The sequence below is a fragment of the Tachyglossus aculeatus genome, chromosome 4, assembly GCF_015852505.1.
Source record: "Tachyglossus aculeatus isolate mTacAcu1 chromosome 4, mTacAcu1.pri, whole genome shotgun sequence".
Lineage (NCBI taxonomy): Eukaryota > Metazoa > Chordata > Mammalia > Monotremata > Tachyglossidae > Tachyglossus > Tachyglossus aculeatus.
Window position 1 is genome coordinate 124652237 of NC_052069.1, and position 22914 is coordinate 124675150.

At 50.2% G+C, this 22914-nt stretch overlaps 1 protein-coding gene across 2 annotated transcripts; it reads left to right on the plus strand.

Annotated features, from left to right (window-relative positions):
• Positions 1 to 6: 6 nt before the first annotated feature.
• PRPF4 (pre-mRNA processing factor 4) lies at positions 7 to 19475 on the plus strand. 2 transcript variants are annotated; one of them, XM_038744961.1, is made up of 15 exons: positions 7 to 86; positions 3779 to 3959; positions 7253 to 7439; positions 9526 to 9613; positions 9893 to 9972; positions 10221 to 10314; positions 11446 to 11540; positions 11941 to 11999; positions 12339 to 12462; positions 14804 to 14893; positions 15516 to 15638; positions 15776 to 15952; positions 16050 to 16157; positions 16294 to 16412; positions 18395 to 19475. In XM_038744961.1, the coding sequence occupies exons 1-15, from the start codon at positions 60 to 62 to the stop codon at positions 18586 to 18588; spliced, it is 1746 nt and encodes a 581-aa protein (XP_038600889.1). In that variant the 5' UTR covers positions 7 to 59; the 3' UTR covers positions 18589 to 19475. The 2 variants fall into 2 exon arrangements, with proteins under 2 accessions (XP_038600889.1, XP_038600890.1); XM_038744962.1 differs by lacking the exon at positions 15776 to 15952.
• The last annotated feature ends 3439 nt before the right edge of the window (positions 19476 to 22914 follow it).

Here is a 22914-nt window from a genome sequence, read left to right on the forward strand (position 1 = left end):
GCCTTCGGTCTCCTTGGCGGCGGTGTGAGGCCCTGACGGGGAGCCGGATTTTCCCGTCGATGGCGGCGTCCCGAGCGGCGTCCACGGTGCTGGTCCGGCCCCGGGATGCTGTGGGAAGCAGCGCGGCCGGTTTAGGGGCCAGAGCCCGGCCTTGGGAGTCACTGGTCGTGGGTTCTAATCCGCCACTTAATAACAATAGCATTTGTTAAGCGCTTACTATGTGCCAAGCACTGTTCCAAGCGCTGGGGGGACTCCCACTTTTAATCCCCATTTTACAGATGAGGTAGCTGAGGCCCAGAGAATAATAATAATAATGGCATTTGTTAAGCGCTTACTATGTGCCAAGCACTGTTCCAAGCGCCGGGGGGTTAGGTTGTCCCACGGGGGGACTCCCACTTTTAATCCCCATTTTACAGATGAGGTAACTGGGGCCCAGAGAATAATAATGGCATTTGTTAAGCGCTTACTATGTGCCAAGCACTGTTCTAAGGGCTGGGGGGGTTAGGTTGTCCCACGGGGGACTCCCACTTTTAATCCCCATTTACAGATGAGGGAACTGAGGCCCAGAGAATAATAATAATAATGGCATTTGTTAAGCGCTTACTATGTGCCAAGCACTGTTCCGAGCGCCGGGGGGTTAGGTTGTCCCACGGGGGGACTCCCACTTTTAATCCCCATTTTACAGATGAGGTAACTGAGGCCCAGAGAATAATAATGGCATTTGTTAAGCGCTTACTATGTGCCAAGCACTGTTCCGAGCGCTGGGGGCGTTAGGTTGTCTCACGGGGGGACTCCCACTTTTAATCCCCATTTTACAGATGAGGTAGCTGAGGCCCAGAGAATAATAATAATAATGGCATTTGTTAAGCGCTTACTATGTGCCAAGCACTGTTCCAAGCGCTCTGGGGGTTAGGTTGTCCCACGGGGGGACTCCCACTTTTAATCCCCATTTTACAGATGAGGTTGCTGAGGCCCAGAGAATAATAATAATGGCATTTGTTAAGCGCTTACTATGTGCCAAGCACTGTTCCGAGCGCTGGGGGGGGTTAGGTTGTCCCACGGGGGGACTCCCACTTTTAATCCCCATTTTACAGATGAGGTAACTGAGGCCCAGAGAATAATAATGGCATTTGTTAAGTGCTTACTATGTGCCAAGCACTGTTCCAAGCGCCGGGGGGTTAGGTTGTCCCATGGGGGGACTCCCACTTTTAATCCCCATTTCTCAGATGAGGTAACTGAGGCCCAGATAATAATAATGGCATTTGTTAAGCGCTTACTATGTGCCAAGCACTGTTCCAAGCGCTGGGGGGTTAGGTTGTACCACGGGGAGACTCCCACTTTCAATCCCCATTTACAGATGAGGTAACTGAGGCCCAGAGAACAATAATAATAATAATAATGGCATTTGTTAAGCGCTTACTATGTGCAAAGCACTGTTCTAAGCGCTTGGGGAGGTTACAAGGTGATCAGGTTGTCCCACGGGGGGCTCACAGCCTTCATCCCCATTTTACAGATGAGGGAACTGAGGCCCAGAGAATAATAATAATAATGGCATTTGTTAAGCGCTTACTATGTGCAAGGCACTGTTCTAAGCGCTGGGGAGGTTGCAAGGTGATCAAGTTGTCCCACGTGGGGCTCACAGCCTTAATCCCCATTTTACAGATGAGGTAACGGAGGCCCTGAGAATAATAATAATAATGGCATTTGTTAAGCACTTACTATGTGCAAAGCACTGTTCTAGGCGCCGGGGAGGTTACAAGGTGATCAGGTTGTCCCACTTGGGGCTCACAGTCTTCATCCCCATTTTACAGATGAGGTAACTGAGGCCCAGAGAAGTGAAGTGACTTGCGCAAAGTCACACAGCTGACAAGTGGCGGAGCCGGGGTTTGAACCCCTAACCTCTGACTCCAAAGCCCGGGCTCTTTCCACTGAGCCACGCTGCCTCTCAATAATAGTATTTGTTAAGCGCTTACTACGTGCCAAGCACTGTTCCAAGCGCTGGGGGGTTAGGTTGTCCCACGGGAGACTCACACTTTTAATCCCCATTTTGCAGATGAGGGAACTGAGGCCCAGAGAAGTGAAGTGACTTGTCCAGAGTCACACAGCTGACAGGTGGCGGAGCTGGGATTAGAACCCGTGATCTCCGACTCCCAAGCCCGTGCTCTTCTCACTAAGCCAGGCTGCTTCCCTAGTAATAATAATGATGATGGTATTTGTTAAGCGCTTACTATGTGCCAAGCACTGTTCTAAGCGCTGGGGGTGGGTACAAGGTAGTCAGGGCCTCCAGGAGGCCTTCCCAGACTGAGCCCCCTCCTTCCTCCTCCCCCCCACCCCCCCGCCTTACCTCCTTCCCCTCCGCACCGCACCTGTATAAACATTTGTACATATTTATTACTCTATTTGTTTTACTTGTACATATTTACTATTCTATTTATTTTATTTTGTCTATATATTTTGTTTTGTTGTCTGTCTCCCCCTTCTAGACAGTGAGCCCATTGTTGGGTTGGGACCATCTCTATATGTTGCCAGCTTTTACTTCCCAAGCGCTTAGTACAGTGCTCTGCACACACAGTAAGCGCTCAATAAATACAATTGAATGAATGAATGAATGGTTGTCCCACAGGGGGCTCACACTTTTAATCCCCATTTTCCAGATGAGGTAAATGAGTCCCAGAGAAGGTAAGTGACTTGTCCAAAGTCACACAGCTGACAGGTGGCAGAGCTGGGATTAGAACCCATGACCTCTGACTCCCAAACCCGGGCTCTTCACACTGAGCCACACTGCTTCTCTAATAATAATAATGTTGATGGTATTTGTTAAGCGCTTACTATGTGCCAAGCCCTGTTCTAAGCGCTGGAGTAGGTACAAGGTTATCAGGTTGTCCCACGTGGGGCGCACAGTCTTAATGTCCATTTTACAGATGAGATAACTGAGGCCCAGAGAATTTTAGTGACTTGCCTAAAGTCACACAGCTGACAGGTGGCCGAGTCGGGATTTGAACCCACAGCCTCTGACTCTGAAGCCCGTGCTCTTTCCACTAAGCCACACTGCTTCCCAGTTATCACGCACTTATCAGCTGCATGACTTGGGGTAAGTCACTTCACTTCTCTGTGCCTCAGTTCCCTCATCTGTAAAATGGGGTTTAAGACTGTGAGCCCCACATGGGGCAACCTGATTACTTTGTCTCTACCCCAGCGCTCAGAACAGTGCTTCACGCATAGTAAGTGCTTAACAAACACTATTATTATTAGTATAAATGCGGGGACCTGGAGGGTCAGCAGTGTCACGGGAGCCCGCTGTGTGCTGGGAATATACCTACAAGGCCGTTGTAGTGCGCTCTTCCAAGCGCTTAGTACAGTGCTCTGCACACAGCATTAATACCATGAATGATGAGAAGCTGAAAGCTGCAAAAGGGCAAGAATAATAATAATGGTGGTATTAGGCACTTACTATGTGCCGAGCACTGTTTTAAGCACTTGGGTAGATATAAGTAATCAGGTTGTCCCACTGGGGGCTCACAGTTTCAATCCCCATTTTACAGATGAGGTAACTGAGGCACAGAGAAGTTGAGCGGCTTGCCCAAGGTCACACGGTAGACGAGTGGCGGAGCTGGGATTAAAACCCACGTCCTGTGATTCCCAAGCACGCGTCTTTTCCACTAAGCCACGCTAAGAAGCAGTTGAGGCGTGCAGGACTGAAGTCCTACCGGGCACGTTATACCGCTTGAGCTTAATTTTGGAGGGAGATTCTGTAACACTTGTCTTTGTCTTTTTGCAGCCCGCAAAAGCCTCCAGAATGCCGGAGGATAATCCCGTCATGGTGGTGAAGAAGGCCCACATCTTTTACGGCAGTTTGGAAGAAAAGGAGAGGGAGCGCCTTGCCAAGGGGGAGTCCGGATTGTTGGGGAAAGAAGGTGTAAAAGCAGCAATTGAGGCAGGAAATATTAATATAACCACTGGTAAGGCTTCCCCTTTTTGACTGTTCTTCGGCATCTATCGCGTCACCTTGCTGGGCAGCGGCGACACTGACGCAAACCCCTGAGTTAATAGTAATTGTGGTATATGTTAAGCACATACTGTGTGCCAGGCACTGTACTAAGTGCTGGGTTAGTTACAACGTCATTGCATTGGACACAGCCCATGTCCCACTTGGGGTTCACAGGCTTAATCCCCATCGTACAGACGAAGTAACTGAGGCACAGAGAAATTAGGTGACTTGCCCAAGGTCACACAGTAGATGAGTGGTGGATCCATCCCATCCCCATCCCATCTCCATCCCCCCATCTTACCTCCTTCCCTTCCCCACAGCACCTGTATATATGTATATATGTTTGTGCATATTTATTACTCTATTTATTTTACTTGTACATATCTGTTCTATTTATTTTATTTTGTTAGTATGTTTGGTTTTGTTCTCTGTCTCCCCCTTTTAGACTGTGAGCCCACTGTTGGGTAGGGACTGTCTCTATATGTTACCAACTTGTACTTCCCAAGCGCTTTGTACAGTGCTCTGCACACAGGAAGCACTCAATAAATACGATTGATGATGATGGTGGAGTCAGGATTGGAACCCAGGACCTTCTGACTACCGCTGTCCACTAGGCCATGCTGCTTTCCTTAGGCCTCTGAATATAGCAACTGTCATTATTTTTTTAATGGCATTTGTTGTGCGCCTACTGTGTGTCAAGCACTGGTTCTAAATGCTGGGGTAGGTGTGAGTTAATCAGGCTGGCTACAGCCCTTGTCCTCCATGGGGCTCACAGTCAAGTAGGAGGGAATACAGGTATTGAATCCGCATTTTGCAGTTGAGGAAACTGAGGCTAAGAGAAGTAAGTCAGGCAGGTGGCAAAGCCCGGATTAGAACCCAGGTCCTCTAGCCTCCAGGCCATGCTGCTTTTGATCACTTATAAGTTTGTGAGTGAAGAGAGATTGAAATTCCAGCAGTGGAAAAGTCCATTCTGGCTTCAGAACCCAGGTCCAGCCCTGTCTGATGAGCCCATAGCGCTGCTTTGTGCCCGGGCCACTCCTGGTGTTACATTTATCCCCTCAACGTATGCGCATAGACAGAGAGCACTGACCTCTAGCACTTCGTCTTGTGAAGGGAGAGTTGAATTCTCATAGCTGCAAGAGTCCTGGACACTAGCACAACTACACCGTATACATGTGTGTTGTTCCACCCAAGAGGAACAGTGCTCTGCATTTGGGTACCAATAAATAATAATAATAATAATGGCATTTATTAAGCACTTACTATGTTCAGAGCACTGTTCTAAGCGCCGGGGAGGTTACAAGGTGATCAGGTTGTCCCTCTTGGGGCTCACACTCTTAATCCCCATTTTACAGATGAGGCACAGAGAAGTTACTTGCCCGAAGTCACACAACTGACAATTGGCGGAGCTGGGATTTGAACCCATGACTTCTGACTCCAAAGCCCGGGCTCTTTCTACTGAGCCACGCTGCTTCTCTAATAATAATAATAATAATAAATGCATATACTGCTGCGAGTGAGACAGAACTGAACTCAGGGGCAGAGGGCAAGCATGGTGGCAGAGCCAAGCTGTTATTTTCCTGGTCACCTCCCAGCAGAGAGAGGATGGTGTCGTCATGATCGAGGACAAGGCTGGTGATAGCCTCTCCCAGAGTAATGTCAACCTTGGATCTTGGAGCGCTGGCCCTTCGTTGGCACCTGTGGGATTGGGCAGTGCTTGCCACATTAGGGGCCTTTGGAGTGGCGTTCTCCAGAAGCAGAGTGGCCTAGTGGAAACCGCAAGGGCTTGGTAGTTAGGAGATCTATATTCTAACACTGATGCCAACTGCCTGCTGTGTGACCTTGGACGGATCACTTAACTTCCTCACCTGTAGAATGGAGATTAACCACCTGTTCTCCCTCCCACTTAGATTGTGAACCTCATGTGAGCCAGAGACTGTTTGTGATCTGCATATATTGTATCTACCCCAGTCCTTGGCACATAGTAAGTGCTTAACAGATACCATTATTGTTGTTATTGTCTCACCACTCTCACATCTGAATTTTTTTCTGGTGTCCACCCTCCCTTCCAAGCCTTTTTGTCTTCCCTAGGAAAACCCTCTCAAATCGTTCAGATCGCAAGTACAACTGCTATTTAATGGGTGGAACTTGGAACTGGGATTTGTTCGCCTCCCGGATGGGCAGCCAAAATACAGATCTGGAGGCTCAGTTTAGGGGTGCTTGTTATGAGCTCACTATAGGCAAGGCACTGTAATAAGCACTGGGGTGAATACAAGCAAGTTGGTTTGGACACAGTCCGTGTCGTGCAAGAGGCCCACAGTCTTAATTCCCATTTTACAGATGAGGAAACCAAGTGTCCCCAGGTTGCTTGAATGGTTGCTGGGTTTTCCCCTTTTCTTCCAGTGAGGTTGATTTGATTTCAGTCGTACCAGACACAACTGTCTCTCTGCCTGTGAGTCAAGTTCTGTTGGTCTTAATGCCTGCTGTCGCTGTTCCCCCCACCTCCTATCAAAGCTCTGTTTGGTGGGAGTGGCGGCATTCCCAGCCACACCTGGACCAGATTTGGAGTTAACTTTGGAGAGGTCAAAGAGGACTTTTGTATACTTCTGGGTCCAGGAAGTAAAGGATTCTGAGAAGCAGTCTGGCCTAATGGGTAGAGCATGGGCTTGGGAATTAGAAGGACTTGGGTTCTAATCCCTGCCGTGGCACTTGTCTGCTGTGTGATCTTGGGCAAGTCATTTCACTTCTCTGTGCCTCAGTTACCTCATCTGTAAAATAGGGATTAAGATGTAAACCCTTTGTGGGACAGGAGCTGTGTCCAACCTGACTAACTTGGATCTACCCAGCAAGTAGTATAGTGCCTGACACGGACTAAGTGCTTAACAAATACCATAAAAGGAAAAAAAAGAGTACCCAGACTTGGCGCTTCCTGATCCTCATGAGGGTGTAGGGCGCCTTCTAATGGGGTTATGTCAGTGGGATGACTGTATCCTTCAGCGTCGTTGGGAAGCTGTTGGGTTTGGGAGGATGGTGCCGGGAAAGATAGTTTGGGGAGAGATGTGAGTAAGCTTGTGTAGCACTCCCCCCGCCCCCCAAAATCAAATGGCTGAAACTTCTAACAGAAACAGCAGCCAGGTTAAGCAAGAAGCCATCGCTGCAGCCTTCCCAGGCAGTCAGCGAGTCCAGACTCGGGCCCGATGTCCATGTCTGTGGGCTGGCGACACCGGCCAGCCAAGTGACCATGCTGTCTTGTTGCTTCTGTAGGGGAGGTCTTTGAAATCGAAGAGCACATCAGTGAGCGGCAGGCTGAAGTGCTGGCCGAGTTTGAGCGCCGGAAGCGGGCCCGGCAGATCAACGTCTCCACCGATGACTCGGAAGTCAAGGCTTGCCTGCGAGCCCTCGGGGAGCCCATCACGCTCTTTGGAGAAGGCCCCGCCGAGAGGAGAGAGAGGTGAGCGGCCAGCCCACCAGGGGCTTTCCCGAACACTGAAACCTGCTTGTAAGCTCTGTCCCGCTCCCGGTCCCAGGACTCACAAAGGCTGCGTGAAAACTCCTGCCAGCCGAACGGCTGGGCTTTAGCTACACGTAGTATCCAGTTGTCATGTCTCCTCTCGGTTGGGCCGTACTGGGGCAGGTCTTCCATATCCACTTAGGGATTCTAAACCCAATGGTACAGTCTGTCGTCTGCACAACCAAACTGAACTGTGAGCCCGCTGTTGGGTAGGGACCAACTCTATATGTTGCCAACTTGTACTTCCCAAGCGCTTAGTACAGTGCTCTGCACACAGTAAGCGCTCAGTAAATACGATTGAATGAAGTGAATGAATGAATGAACTCATTTCAGAAGTGGGAAAAGTCCATGAAGAACCTCACCAGTGTTCAGACTTGATTTATCCCGTTGATCTTGGTGGGGCGAGGGGGATACACACTTTGGATCTTTTTCCTGCCTAAATTTTAACAGGGCTCAGTGAAGAATGAGCTCTCTTTCCCCAGATGATAGTCTTGTTTCTGCTTTACTTCACGTCTGAGGAGCGGGAAGGAACCATGGGACTTTTAACCCCTGCCTCATTCCTGTCCTCCCCTTCCCACTTTTATCAATTTGTTCATTTCTTTGTGGTCTCCTAACTACCCACTTCTCCTGTCAATCAACCAGTCGGTAAATGGTACCTGCCCTCCTTTCCACCATTCCCTTCCACCTTTCCTTTTAAAAAAATCGCATTGATGAATGTCAGTGATGATGATTTTGTCTCTGGCAAATAACCAGAGTGGAAGACTGAGGAGAACCCTCGTATTTGCCTGGGAAGTGTATATCACTCCAGTTATTAAAGTCACAACGTGTCAGTGGTTAGCTGGAGTTTGGAATTGGACAAGAGTTCTCCAGAGTGATCATTTTTTAAAAAAAATTCTGGAAAATAATTTTTTTTGGAAGAGGCTTTAAGCCCACTTTGGGCTCATGGGGTGGGTTGCTTGTCTGTGTGCAGGGTGTAAACGATTGACTCTTACTGGCCATCTCTGGGAAATGGAAGCACTGCTTTCTTTGGAGGGCAGAAGGGGGTGATCCCTGCAGGAGGTCAATCCATCCATCATATTTATTGAGTGCTTTCTGTACTAAGCACTTGGGTGAGTATTATATATCGTAACAGAGTTGACAGAAGCATTCCTTGCCCTCAGTGAGCTTACCAGGGTTGTCTTTCCTCACCCTTCTCTATCTGCCCTGAGGGGAAGTAGCAGGTAATGGAGGTGGGAGTGGAAGGAGAGGCTGTAGATTAGACTAAATTCATTATGGGCAGGGAATATGTATGCCAATTCCCTTGTATTTGTACTCTCCCAAGCCTTTAGAACAGTGCTCTGCACATAATTAGTGCTCAGTAAAAGCCACTTATTGATTTAGCGGCTATTTTTTGGCCCAGAAACGTTGGCTCCAAAGAGGCCGTGTTGGTGAGCAGCCAGAAGGAGCGGGGGTCTGGCTGCAGGGAGTGGTGGGCTGAGCGGCCTGGAAGCCAGAGGTCAACACAGGCCAGAGGGGAGGCTGTTTCAGGCGGGTATTCAAGATGGATCATGGACACACTAGGGAGGAGGAGAAGGTGGGGAAGGGAAGGGAATTCCGGGGAGCTCATGCTGGCCATCTGGAAGATCAGCTCGTAGCGGGCAAGGTACGTGTCTGCCAACTCTGTTATATTCTACTCTCCCAAGTGCTTAATGCAGTGTTCTGCACACAGTAAGCACTCAGTAAATACCATTGATCAGTTGATTGATTGGTGTGAGAAAAGCATTTGAAGGGCTCCAGCCAGCCGATCCCGAGCCCCAACTGACATGAGAATGGATTGAGGCCAAGAAGAAGCCTTGCTGAGTTGGGCCCTGCTTCTGGGGGTTGGGGAGCAGAGCTCCTGGCAAGGATGGATGTCTGGGTGAGCCTGGCAGGCCCTGGATTGGGTGACGTAGGGGCGGCTGGGCGTGGGCTTTGCTTTTTTTGGGGTCGATCCGTATCCTTGTCTCCTTCAACCCAACGAGCCCGATCCCGGTCTGCTTCCAACCAGGTTAAGAAACATCCTCTCAGTAGTTGGAACCGATGCCTTAAAAAAGACCAAAAAGGATGACGAAAAGTCTAAGAAGTCCCGAGAAGAGGTAACGCGCTCCTGAAGATGGTCTTTGGCCTGCCCCAGAAATTGGGAGGCGGGATGAGGGAATTCCTCTGAGTCTCCATTTACCGGACTTGGCCCTGGGAAACCTGAGCCTCTGCTCTGGCAAATTTGGCGGGTTCCGCTGGCAATTGGCTGGAAGAGGCCCCCAGAGGCGGGGGTTGAGGTGGGCCCTTGCAGAGATGCTTGAGGTCTGAGGTGGGTTGGAGGGACGGAAGGCGGGTGGGCCTGCTCTGGGTTCAACTCCTCTCTTTTGTTCCCTCAGTATCAACAGACTTGGTACCACGAAGGGCCCAACAGCCTGAAGACTGCCAGACTCTGGATTGCCAATTATTCGCTGCCCAGGTAAGGAGCTGATCAGGTTGGACTGTTTTCATTTCTCCTGTTGTGGGCTGCCTGCCTCTCGTGGGCAGGCATCGAGGCAGGTGTGGTCTGTATCTTGTCTCTCCACTCCTTGTCTGGAACAGTGTTGTCCCTTTGGTCCCTAGAAGGCAGGGACCCAGTTTTCACTTGCTTAGTTCAGCACCTAGCCCAGTTCCCAGGGGCCAGTAAGTGCCGGTGGTGAAAGGCCTGGCTCTTGTTCCCTATCCCAGGGCAATGAAACGCTTGGAAGAAGCCCGTCTCCACAAAGAGATTCCAGAGACGTCTAGGACTTCCCAGAAACAAGAGCTACACAAAGCCCTTCGGGTAAGACACTCCCTAGGTACCACGACTTGTCAATATTTTTATGTCCCTTTCCCTGGGAGAATTTAAGCTCCTCATGGATGGGGAATGTAATATTAGTAACTGGCATTTGTGAAGCACTGAGTTTGTACTAAGCACCAGGGTAGATGCAAGATAATCGGGTCAGGCACAGATGGGGTCCCACTTGGGGGCTCACAGCTTAGGGAGGACAAAGAACAGATAGTGAATCCCCATTTTACGGATGAGGTAATTGAGGCTTAGAGAAGTGAAGGGACTTGCCCACGGTCACACAGCAGGCAAGTGGCTGAGTTTGGGATTAGAACCCAGGTCATCTGACACCTGGGTCTTGGCTCTTTCTTTAAGCCATGCCCCTTGATTGTCTCAGGTGTTTAGCTTACATCTACCCCAGTGCCTGGCACGTAAGTAACATTTAACAGTACCACAATTGTTATCGTCATCTTGTGCTTTACCTGTACTTTCTCAAGTGCAGGGCACTGAATGGTCACCCCATTACTTCCATTGTTAGCATTACTAGCACTAACATGATGCTGAGCCCTGCCCTGGCCATCTTTGACTCTCATTCTTCCCCAGCAAATAAGCAGAAGTCACAAGCTCATTCCCAGCTCAGCCCGCCACTGTTTCAAGTGGGCACGACCGAAGCTGGGCTAGCTGCCGCATTGGGCTTGGCAGACACCAGCCTTCTCTGCCTCCCTCTCCCCCCTTCCCTGATCTGCTCTGGGGCTCTGCATATGGGAGAAGCATCTTGTCTGAGTCAGATCCCAGCCCTGGGCCCCCCAGCTCATTCCCCCTCTAGACTGCAAGCTCGTAGTGGGCAGGGAATATGTCCGCTTATTGTTATATGGTACTCTCCCAAGTGCTTAGTACAGTGCTTTGTACACGGTAACCGCTCAATACATACAGCTGAATGAATGCGACTGTAGGAAGGAGGTGAGTGGGCACCCCAAGGAGCCTGAACATCCACGGCCCAGCGAGAGCCGAGAGATCCGCAGACCAGAGGGCTCCTTGCCAGGGAGGCTGCAGGAGCTGGGGCCGTCGTTGCTGGTCCCCAGCAGGGGATCCGAACCCTCCTTCTGTTGGGGTGACGGTGATAACTGCCATCTGCTTCGCTTTCAGTCTCTGAACAATTTCTGCAGCCAGATCGGAGATGATCGACCCATCTCGTACTGTCACTTCAGTCCCAACTCCAAAATGCTGGCCACCGCTTGCTGGTAAGCATCCTTCCGAGGGAGACACTTTGGGTCAGCCACCTCTTTTCAAGGCTTCCGCTGAGCCTGCTTGCCAGGCAAGACCTCGCCCTGGGCGGTTCTTGGAACAGAACCTCGACGACTGGTGACGGAGCCCCAGCAGGCATCCCCCTGCTTCCAGCCAGCCATCTCTCTCCTCCCCTCCCCAGTGATGTTGTGCTTAGACTGTAGAGGGGCAGGGGAGAAAGAGGAACCGAGCATACCTGCTTTTCTCCTCCTCCTCCTCCCCCAAATGCAGAAGGATTTTCCAGCTTGGACTGCACCCGCATTAGGGAAGGAACACATCCCTCCCACAGCATTTCCGAGGCCCCTCTTTCCTCCCAAGCCCCATGGCTGAGAGGCTCCCCTTCTTTCTGTTTGACAGGAGCGGGCTTTGCAAGCTCTGGTCCATTCCCGATTGCAACCTGATTCACACGCTGAGAGGTAGGGGGCTGCCAGACCAACGGACTCCGAAAACTGAGTTGCCCACCGTAGTTTGAGGCCGGGCTGGGGTTCTAGACTCTGGGGGCTTTTCCGTATCTCCAGCTATGCCCTTCGCTCGCCTCGCAATTCGAGAGCTGATGCAGTTCCCCTGCCGGGCATGAATTTCCCCAACTATGGTACTGGGGGATGTGTCTGGGAGGGAGAGGGGTTCACTGGCATTGACTGGGGCTATTGGGCTGGCCCGGCACCCGTCCACCCATCTCAGGGCTCTTAGCAACACGTCCAAAGCAAGGGCATCGTCGTCATTCTTCATCGTCATTCTCCGGGCTAATTCTTCAGGGCACAACACAAACGTGGGAGCTGTCGTATTCCACCCAAAGGCCACCGTCTCTCTGGATAAAAAAGACGTCAACCTGGCCTCTTGTGCAGCTGATGGGTCGGTGAAGCTCTGGAGCCTGGACAGGTAAGGGCATCTCGGAAGTCCCATCTAGACCGTAAGCTCGTTGTGGCCAGGGAATGTGTCTGTTATATTGTTACAGTGTACTCTCTCAAGCTTTTAGTACAGTGCTCTATGCTAAGTGCTCAGTCAGTTTGATTGACTGACAAGCAGAGAGAGGGGGCTTCCTTGGCGATTCGTCACCTCTCAGAACGGAGTGGGAAAAGAGTGAAGCAGGATACTCTCTGTCATCATCATCATCATCAATCATATTTATTGAGCGCTTACTATGTGCAGAGCACTGTACTAAGCGCTTGGGAAGTACAAATTGGCAACATATAGAGACAGTCCCTACCCAACAGTGGGCTCACAGTCTAAAAGAGGGAGACAGAACAAAACCAAACATACTAACAAAATAAAATAAATAGAATAGATATGTACAAGTAAAATAAATAAATAAGTAAATAGCCCCGTGCTGCCACCTGCCCCTGGTAGCAAGTGGGGCAGAGGCTCCTGGGGCCAGACAAAGTATCCGGATTTGAGTTGAAAACAGCATGGCTCAGTGGATAGAGCACGGGCCTGGCAGTTGGAAGGTCATGGGTTCTAATCCCGGCTCTGCCCCTTGTCTGCTGGGTGAGCTTGGGCAAGTCACTTCATTTCTGGGCCTCAGTTATCTCACCCATAAAACGGGGATTGAAACTCTGAGCCCCATGTGAGACAGGGACTGTGTCCAACCTGATTTGCTTGTATCCACCTCAGTGCTTAGAACAGTGCCTGGCAGATAGTGCTTAACACATACCACAATTATTATTACTCATCATTATTAATAAAAACCCCTTTCTGGCTGGCATTGGTAATTGGTGCCCGCCTCGGGGGAGCAAGAGAAGAGTGGTATGTCTGAAAGTATTGCCAAGGCAGTACAGGCTCCATGGAGCCAGCACCCTCCCTGGCCAGAATGACTGGTGCCAAGGGGTGACCTCTTGGTTGTCTTCATGCAAAGTGTGAGTTGCAGAGCTGGCTGGAACCCTGGAGCACAGTTGCTTGGGAGAAATCTGAACCCCGTTGCCTGGCAGGAAGCATTCGCCCCAGTGATTTCTCTTGTGTTTCCATTAGAATTGAGCCAGCGTATAGGGCTTCTCGCAGTGAGTTTTAATTGGCTTTGAGAAAAGTGCAGCAAATTTACCCCAGTGGAGGTTCGAATGGGCCCAAACCTAGACAGCAACAAAGTTTCCTTTTTAATTTGTCGATTTGTCTTTCGTTCGCTAGTTTTTCCAGGCTTCTTTTGGTGGGTGCCAGGGGAGGCGGGGTTTTTAATGGCCCCCAAAAGAGGTGACCCCCCGGCATTTATTTTCAGGCTTATTGTTGAGCGTGGACTTCATCATCATCATCATCATCAATCGTATTTATTGAGCGCTTACTGTGTGCAGAGCACTGTACTAAGCGCTTGGGAAGTACAAGTTGGCAACATATAGGACTTCCTAACACGCTGAGATGTTAGGGAAGGACCCTTCCTCAGAATCCTCCTTCAGGGAATGACCACCAAATCTTTCCTCCACTGCCTTGGGCTTCCCACTAAGAATGCTAGCAGTGCTCGTGTGGTGTGGGATCTACTCGGTGAATTGACCCTGTTCTTGGGCACCAGTCCCTCCCCCTTCCTAGACTGTAAGCTTATTATGGGCAGGGAACAATTCTGCTAATTCTGTTGTGCTTTCCAAAGTGGTTAGAACAATGCTCTGCACATAGTAAGCACTCAATAAATACCATTGATTAGTTGACTTGGGAGAATGTAATTCTCCTTCAGATTAAAACCTATCTCAAGGAGGCTGAGGACAGCGGCTCGAGCAGATCTGGGAGTTTTGGAGGGTTGAAGCGTGGGGATTGTAATCACTTGATCAGTGGTATTTATTGGGCGCCAACTGTGCGCGGAGCACTGTACTAAGTGCTTGGGTTGACACTGTGCAGTTAATACGATACAGTTAGTATGATTGTAGAAGAGAGATGCTTCCGTGGACGGGAACTTGAAGAGGAATTGTTAGAGTAGTGGGTTCAACCAAGGTCCCCAGTAATTTCCCACTTTATTGCCAGATTAGAACTGGAAGACTAGTGGACTCATTTGGTTGTGTTTATTGCACACTTACTGTGGGTGGAGCACTGTTCTTGGTGAATCAACCCTGTTTTTTGGTCTACACGGTACATCAGAAAAATGGGGATTAAGACTGTGAGTCCTATGTGGACATGGACTGTGTCCAACCTGATTAGCTTGTATCTCCCCCAGCACTTAGTCCACTGTCTGGTGCATAGTCAGCACTTAACAAACTCCGTTTTAAAAACCAAACAAAAACAACACATATGCTTGGCTGTCTTGCAGTGACGAACCTGTGGCAGACATTGAAGGCCACACAGTGCGTGTGGCCCGGGTGATGTGGCATCCATCGGGACGTTTCCTTGGCACCACCTGGTAAGGTTTTTGGCCCTTCGCAACCCAGGCAGGCCCATGACCGCCCTAAAGCCCAGGCCGTCATCTGGTCTGTTTAATTGGTTTCCCTTGGGACTTTCCGGCTTAATGGCCCAGTGGCTGAAACAGTGAGGGAGGCCCCATTAAGTCTTTGCTTAGTGGTTGCCTGAGGTTTCCATCTGTCTAAGTGAATTATTGTTTCAGTCCAATATTACCTTTCCCCTAAAGGTTGGCATTCCCTGAATTTTCTCCTGTCAATTTTTGTCTCTTCTCCAAACTCCCATTGCCCCAGAGCCTCTCTGCCAGTCGTGTGTGGCGCAATGGGTAGGAGGGTGAGAGGGGACTGACAGAAAGGGAGAGGCCGTCTTGTGTGGACTTTTAAGAACTACTGCCAGCACTATTCCTCAGCGACCACCATGGGTGCTTAGTCCCCCTTCCTCCACTCCTCTCCATTAGGTCCTTGCCCTGGTCTCAGAGAGTAGAGGGCAGCGGGGTGGGAATCACAGAGCCGCTTGGGCCGGAAGCGCGTGGTGCTCATTTACGAGTGTCTGTCCGGGCCTGGCCATGCTAGCCACGGAGCTGGGGCCCCAGCCAATGCTAACCCTTTTCCTGCTTGGATTTGCAGCTATGACCACTCCTGGCGCCTGTGGGACCTGGAGGCCCAGGAGGAGATCCTACACCAAGAAGGGCACAGCATGGGCGTGTATGACATCGCCTTCCACCAGGATGGTTCTCTGGCGGGCACTGGGTGAGGCCCTCCACCTGGACCGGGGTCTGGAGAGGAAACTTCAGCACAGCTCGGGGGGATGGTTGTCACAGTGGAGACTCTCAGAGCCAGAGAGGGCCTTGGGGTCATCTCTAGTTCTCCCTCCTGCCTCCAAGCAGGTCTGCCCACACTGAGATGTCGCTGTGCTTCTCAGACGTCCCTGGGCAGTGTGGTGGTCTGGTCGGGACCTTCTTCTCCAAGGCCCATCCAGGCCCCCTCGACGGCACTTCAGGCCTGTCCTGTGTTCTGCTCTCCAAGGCGGGAACACAGCCTTCCTCATCCCTGAGTTGCCTGTGGTCAGAAGGGGACCGCGATTTTGGGTGGGCTTGGCCCCGCTGCTGGTTTCAGCAAGGATCGGTCTGTTAACCAGGAACCTCTCTTTCTTCCCCACAGCGGGCTGGATGCGTTTGGCCGGGTCTGGGACCTGCGGACTGGGCGCTGTATCATGTTCCTGGAGGGCCACCTGAAAGAAATCTATGGCATCAACTTCTCCCCAAATGGGTAGGGCACCCTCGCCAGGCTGGGGGTCAGGAGCGGGGAGCGGCACTGGGGGAAGAGAGGGTCAGACGGGGTTGTGGTTGTGGGGAAGATGCACAGTCTTTGTTTCCAACCCTGGCCCTGTCTCTCCCCACCGCAGATACCACATCGCGACTGGCAGCGGGGACAACACCTGCAAAGTGTGGGACCTGCGGCAGCGGCGCTGTGTGTACACCATCCCCGCCCACCAGAATTTGGTCACCGGGGTCAAGTTTGAACGTGAGTTCTTCCCCCCTAGGAGTAGTAGTACAAGTAGTATTAGTAGTAGAAGTAATAGTAGTCGTAGTAGTAGCGGTGGTTTTCACTAGGCACGGGTCCCTATACTGAGCAGCGTGGCTTAGTGGAAAGAGCACGGGTCGTGGATTCTAATCCCGGCTCCACCACGTGTCAGTTGTGTGACTTTGGGCAAGTCACTAAACTTCTCTGTGCCTCAGTTACCTCATCTGGGAAATGGGGATTAAGCCTGTGAGCCCCACCTGGGACAACCTAATAATCTTGTATCTCTCCCGGCACTTAGAACAGTGCTTGGCACATAGTAAGCGCCTAACAAATACCATCATCATCATCATCATCATTTGAAAATACATCTCAAAGACGTGACACATTCTCAGCCCACATAAAGCTTCCACTGTAATGGAAAAGACAGACGAAAAAAGATCCTCTGTGCTGAGGCCGTATGTAAATAATCCTTCCAAATAGCAGCAGAGCAGCATGGCCTAGAAGAAAAAGCCGCAGGCCCGGGAGTCAGAGGACCTGGGTTCTAATCCTGGCTCCGCCACTTCTGTGACCTTCAAGGCACTTCACTCCTCTGTGCCTGAGTTACCTCATCCGCAAAAAGGGGATTAAGACTGAGTCCTGTGTGGGACAGGGTCTGTGTCCATTTTGGATTGTCTTGTATCTACCCCCACTTAGAACAATACCTGGCACATAGTAAATGTTTAACAAATCCCATTTTTTTCTTTAAAAAAACCCAAAAAACAAAGACTTGGAACCAGTCTGCTTTCTCTTCCTGAGGCTGGGCCCTGTCCAAAAGGGAGACAGTTTTCTTTCTCTGCCATCTTGATCCCCCTCAGGGATGGCCCAAAGAAAAGGGGCTCCCCTTGTTCCTTCATTGCTCACTTGTCAGATGCATAATGGAGCACAATGCGCTGCAGTCGACTTCTAAGCCAAGTGGATGCCCGAGCAAGAAACATGAACAGCCTGGATTTCTCCAGGCTCCTTGCTTTGGTGTCACAAAATGTTTGTGACCCACACTTTTGAAAACAACAGGAAATGAGAGCTCTTGGTGCCACTCTATGGAACTTGGAGCCTTTTCTCTTCCCTCTTTGTTAGCAGAGATGCTGTAGAAGAACCCATGCTGCTAGCCTATTGAGCCGCCTGGCTGGCTAGGCAGTGAATCTGACGCCTTAGGTTTCTGGCCCTTCTGTGAAATCAGTCATCAATTTATGGTGTTTACTGTGTGCAGAACACTATACTAAGCACTTGGGAAATACAGTGCAACAGAGTTGGTAGATATGTTCCCTGCCCACAACGAGCTTATGGCTTAGAGGGGACAGGTAAGGAATCTTTTGGGTGGAGGGGAGAGGAGCTACTTGAGGACCACAGGACTTATGTCCATATCTGAAGTTTATTTATATTAATGTCTGTCTCCTCCCCTAGACTGTAAGCTCATTGTGGGCAGAGAATGTGTCTGTTACGTTGTTGTATTATACTCTCCCAAGCACTTAGTACAGCAGGAAGCAGCCTGGCTTAGTGGCTAGAGCGTGGGCCTGGGATCAGAAGGTCCTGGGTTCTAATCCCAGCCCCACCACTTGTCGGCTGTGTGAACTTGGGCAAGTCTTTTAACTCTCGGTGCCTCAGTTCCCTCATCTATAGAATGGGGATTAGCAGTGTGAGCCCCATATGGGACAGGGACTGTGTCCAACCTGATTAGCTTGTATCTGCCCCAGTGCTTAGAATAGTGCTTGGCACATAGTAAGCACTTAGCAAGTACCGTTATTATTTATTAATAAGCACTCAATAAATACGATTGACTGACAGATATTAGAAGGGGAGTCAGATTAGCCCTGTGGCCAGAGATTGGGTCTGAAGGGAGTTTGTCAGCATGGCAACAAAGAGGTGGTCCTGGGCAGGATTAGGCTCAGGTTCCAGCTCTTCCTTCGCCCACCCTCGCCCCTTCTCACTTCCTCGTCCCCCCACAGCTATCCACGGAAATTTCCTCCTCACCGGAGCCTATGATAACACTGCCAAGGTCTGGACGCACCCCGGCTGGTCCCCGCTCAAGACCTTGGCTGGCCATGAGGGCAAAGTGATGGGCCTGGACATCTCTCCGGACGGGCAGCTTATCGCCACCTGCTCCTACGACCGGACCTTCAAGCTGTGGCTGTCGGAGTAGGCCTGGGGCCCCAACAATCAGCGGGCTGGTGACCCTGGAGCCCCGAGGGCCCTCCTCGGCCAGCTCTGCCGGACGAAGAGAGCAGGCTGGAGTCCCGCGGGTCTTCTTCCCTGGGCAGCCAGTCGGGTCCTATACCACCCGGCCCCCTCAGGCAGAGGCGACGTGTCTCCTCTGGGGACGACAGGAGGTGCCCGGGCATGGACCGTATCAAGTTTATTTTTTTGTACGTGTTTTGTAAGCAGATTCTCTCTGCGCCTTTTGTGGGGTGCCCTAGGCACTCCTTCCCTCTGGAACCAGCCCTCGGACTAGGAACGAGCTCTTCAATCCCTTCTTATAGAATCCCTTCCAGCTGAGCCCCTGAAACACACCGGGGAGCTTCCTGGCCTGGGCTGCCGCCCTAGGACAGATTGCAGGGGTGAGGCAGTGTGAGGGTCGGCAGTCTGGCCCCCGGCCTGGAGCCCCAGTAGTTTGCTTCCTTGCTTTTCTCTCGGGAGGAGAAGCTCAAGCAGCAGGGCCTAATTTGCAGTTTTGTAAAACCATCTAGCCTACTGTCTTCCAACCTTGGGGCTAGAAGAGGAAACTGCTGCTCCGGTCGTCGGCCGCCTATCTCTCTCTCCTGGCCGAGGCAAGTCCCCTGCTCTGGGCTTCCTCTGTTCTGTCTGGTAGGCGGGCACCCGGCGGCCTCCATGTAGCTGACCTGTTGGCTGTAAAGCGGGCAACATCTCTCCATTGGGGCCAGCTGGAATCCTGAAACACCTGGCTGAGATGGAGAATTTGCTTATCCTCTTGGTTCAAAACCTGCTCTGTTAACCTGGTGGGATTGTTTTCCAAAATGGAGGGAAAATAACAAATTACAGACAGGGCTACTGAACAATAAACAGTTGCTCACGGCATTTGCCATTTTGAGTACTAAATTTATTTTTGTTCCAGTTGCTCCTATAAATAATGAGAAGGAAGGGCGTCCTGCATGCAGCCCCCTCTGGAACAGTGAAGCTTCTTGAGAGCAGGGACCAAGGGGGATGGTTCACCAAAGTCATTGGTTTTGACTTCAATCCGTAGAATTTTTGGAACCTTGCTGTGGACTGAGCGCCGTCCCAAGGGCATAGGAATGTACGGTGGAGGTACAAGGGTTGTTGGCTGCCTGCAGGGCCTTTACAGTCTAACAAGCTTAATTCTGCTCCATTTGGGGTTAGAAGCCAGTCTCACAGCTGGAATTTCAAACCAGTCAAGCGAGCCATGAAGAGGTAAGGTGAAAAATCTCACCGCAGCTTTGTGCAGTAGATGGAACCGCCTGGTTGAGCTGGCTAACTGAGCCCCAGCTTCCTAATTCTGTCTTGTATTTTACAAGCCCCCAGGATGGGAGACTGCTTAAACGGAGCCCTTGCTGTGGGTAGAAACAGGCCTGTGGGTGCCCCCTTAAAGCTCACTCAAACTAATCGTATTTATTGAACGCTTTGTGCAGAGCACTGTAGTAAGTGCTTGGGAAAGTACAGTATGGCAGGGTTGGTAGACACGTTCCCTGCCCACAGTAAGTTTACAGTCCAAACGGGGAGGCAGACAGTAATATAAATAAATAAATTATGGATATGTACACGAAAGTGCTGTGGGGTTGAGGGAGGGGTGAAGAAAGGGAAAAGATTCAAGTGTGAGGGCAAAGCAGCAGGGAGTGGGAGAAGATGAAATGAACTAGCTTGGGGAAGGTAAATTTGAAGGAACATAGATATGAGATGCTTTCACTGCCATCTTCAGCAGAGTTATTGAGTGCCCCCAAGGTGCATGGCAGAGGAATAGGCACTATGGAGCCCAACTAGGGTTGGTTGGGCCCAGTGCATGCCCTTAGGAAGACATGACTTCACAAGTTTCTTGCACCGGTAAGGAACTAACGCTTGGGAGTGACTGACTTTTAATGCAGTGCTTAGAGAGATATCTTTGGAAGTGCTTTCTATCAGTGCCATGTAGAAAAGCCAGATTGAGGGGGTGTAAATGTAGAACTGTCCCTCTGTACTTATCCAACCCCCCGCAACCGGCATAAGGGCTGAGGTCGTAGCTGGGAGTATGGGCCTGAGGAGGGAAAAAAAGGAATTGGGGGAGGCTTCCTGGAGGAGGTGTGATTTCAGAAGGACTTTGAAGATGGGGAGAGCAGTGGTCTGGCACATTTGAAGGGGAAGGCAGAAGGAAGGTCATGAACAAGGATTCAGAGTTGGGAAAGATGGGCACGAGGCTCAGTGAGAAGGTGAGCTTGGGAGAGAACAACTGAGCTAGGGTACAAAGGGGAAAGAAAGTGGATGAGTAGTAGTTGTGCCTCCTACTCAGTGCACAGCAAGTGCTTAACAAATACAATCATCATTATTGTTTGTAGTAGTAGTAACTTCATCAGTGGTATTTATTGAATACTAACTGTGTGCAGAGTGCTGTACTAAGCAGTTGGGAAGGTATGAGTGTCGTTAGACCCGTTACTGCCCACAGCAAGCTTAAGGTAGTAGTAGAAATTGTATTCACTAAGTAGAGAACACTGTAGTAAGTGCTTGGAGAGAATACATAGATGGGAATTAGGCACAGTCTCTGTCCCTTGGAGGTCTCAAAATCTTGAGAGAGAGCTGATGGAATCCCTTAGAGACAATGGCCAGAAGCTTCTTTTTGATGGGGAGAAAAATGGGCAACCATTGAAGGTTTTTGAGGAGTGGGGAGAGGTGTGCAGAGTGACATTTTAGGAAAATGAGCCAAGCAGCAGAGTGAAGAATGGACAAGAAAGGGTAGAGACTAGAGGCAGACTCGTGAGGGGGCTGATGGAGTAGTCAAGCCGTGATATGACAAAGTGTCTAGATCAGGGTGGTTGCCATTTGGATGAAGAGAAGGGGCCAGATCCAAGGACTGATATGGAGGAAAAACTGAGGACTTAGCAGCATACTGAAAGTTGAAAGAGAGCAAAGAGTCAAGAATAATGACAATCTTGTGGGCTACATAGGGAGGGTGGTGTGGGGGATCAACTGTGAGGGGAGAATTTGGTGGAGGTAAGGATTTGGGTGGGATCATGAGTTCAGCCTAAGACATATTGGGACATTGCCAGTTAGGGGTTGAAAGGTGAAAGCAGAACCAGCAGAAGAGACAGTGGCAGAGTGGGAAGAGGAGAACTAGAAAGCAGCATGGCCCAGTGAATAAAGCACAGCCATGGGAGTCAGAAGCACTTGGGTTCTAGCCCCGGCTTCACTACTAGTCAGCTGTGTGACCTCGGGCAAGTCACTTAACTTCTCTGTGCCTTAGATACCTCGTCTATAAATAGGAATTAAGACTGTGAGCCCCATATGGCACATGCACTGTTTCCAACCTGATTAGCTTGTATCTACTTCTACCCCAGCACGTAATACAGTGCCTGGCACATAGGAAAGCACATAAAGGGACCGTCTCTATATGTTGCCAACTTGTACTTGCCAAGTGCTTAGTACAGTTCTCTGCACACAGTAAGTGCTCAATAGATACGATTGAATGAATGAGTGAATGAATAAAAAAATACCATTAAAAAAAGAGAGAGCTAACATCAAGGTTAGGTAGTTTCCAGGAGGAGAAAGTGGTCTACAGTGTCATAGGTTCCTGAGAGGTCAGGGAGGATTAGGATAGAGTAGAGATCAGTCAATCAGTTAGTGGTATTGAGCACTTACTGTGTGCAGAGCATTATATTAACTGCTTGGGAAAGTACAATGCAACAGTTGGTAGACATGTTCCTTTGCCACGACTGGCTTACTGTCTAGAGGGGAAGACAGACATTTGATATAAATGAATAATTTATAGATAGTAAGTGGTGTATGGCTGAGGGGTGGGGCGAATATCAGATGCCCAAATTATACCAATTCAAATGCACAGTCGATGTAGAGGGGAAAGGGAGTTAGGGAAAATAGAGCTTAATCCGGGAAGGCTTCCTGGAGATCAATAGACTTGGCAGGAAGGAGAGCATTGGTGACCTTGGAGAGGGTGGATCCAATAGAGCGATTGAGTGACTGAGTGAGCAAAAGGGGCAGAAACCAGATTGTTAGTGGAGCTACGTAAAACTGAAATGGGGATCCAAGCGTGCAGGCTCCCACACACTTCACATTCCATCCCTCTCAATCCTGTCCTTTCCACATCCAATTCCTCCTCCTGCACTCCCCCTCAAAGAAAATAAAGACCCCAGGTTTTTTTGTTCCTATGGCATCTCGGTAGATGTTAAAGCCTGGTCAGGTGGGAGGAAAAGAGGAAGAGATTGGAGGAGGGCTCCAACGGTTTCCAGCTCTTTCTGGATGTTCCTAGCTCTGCCACTTCAAATCAGGTCCCCCTCGACAGGCTGAGTTCTGA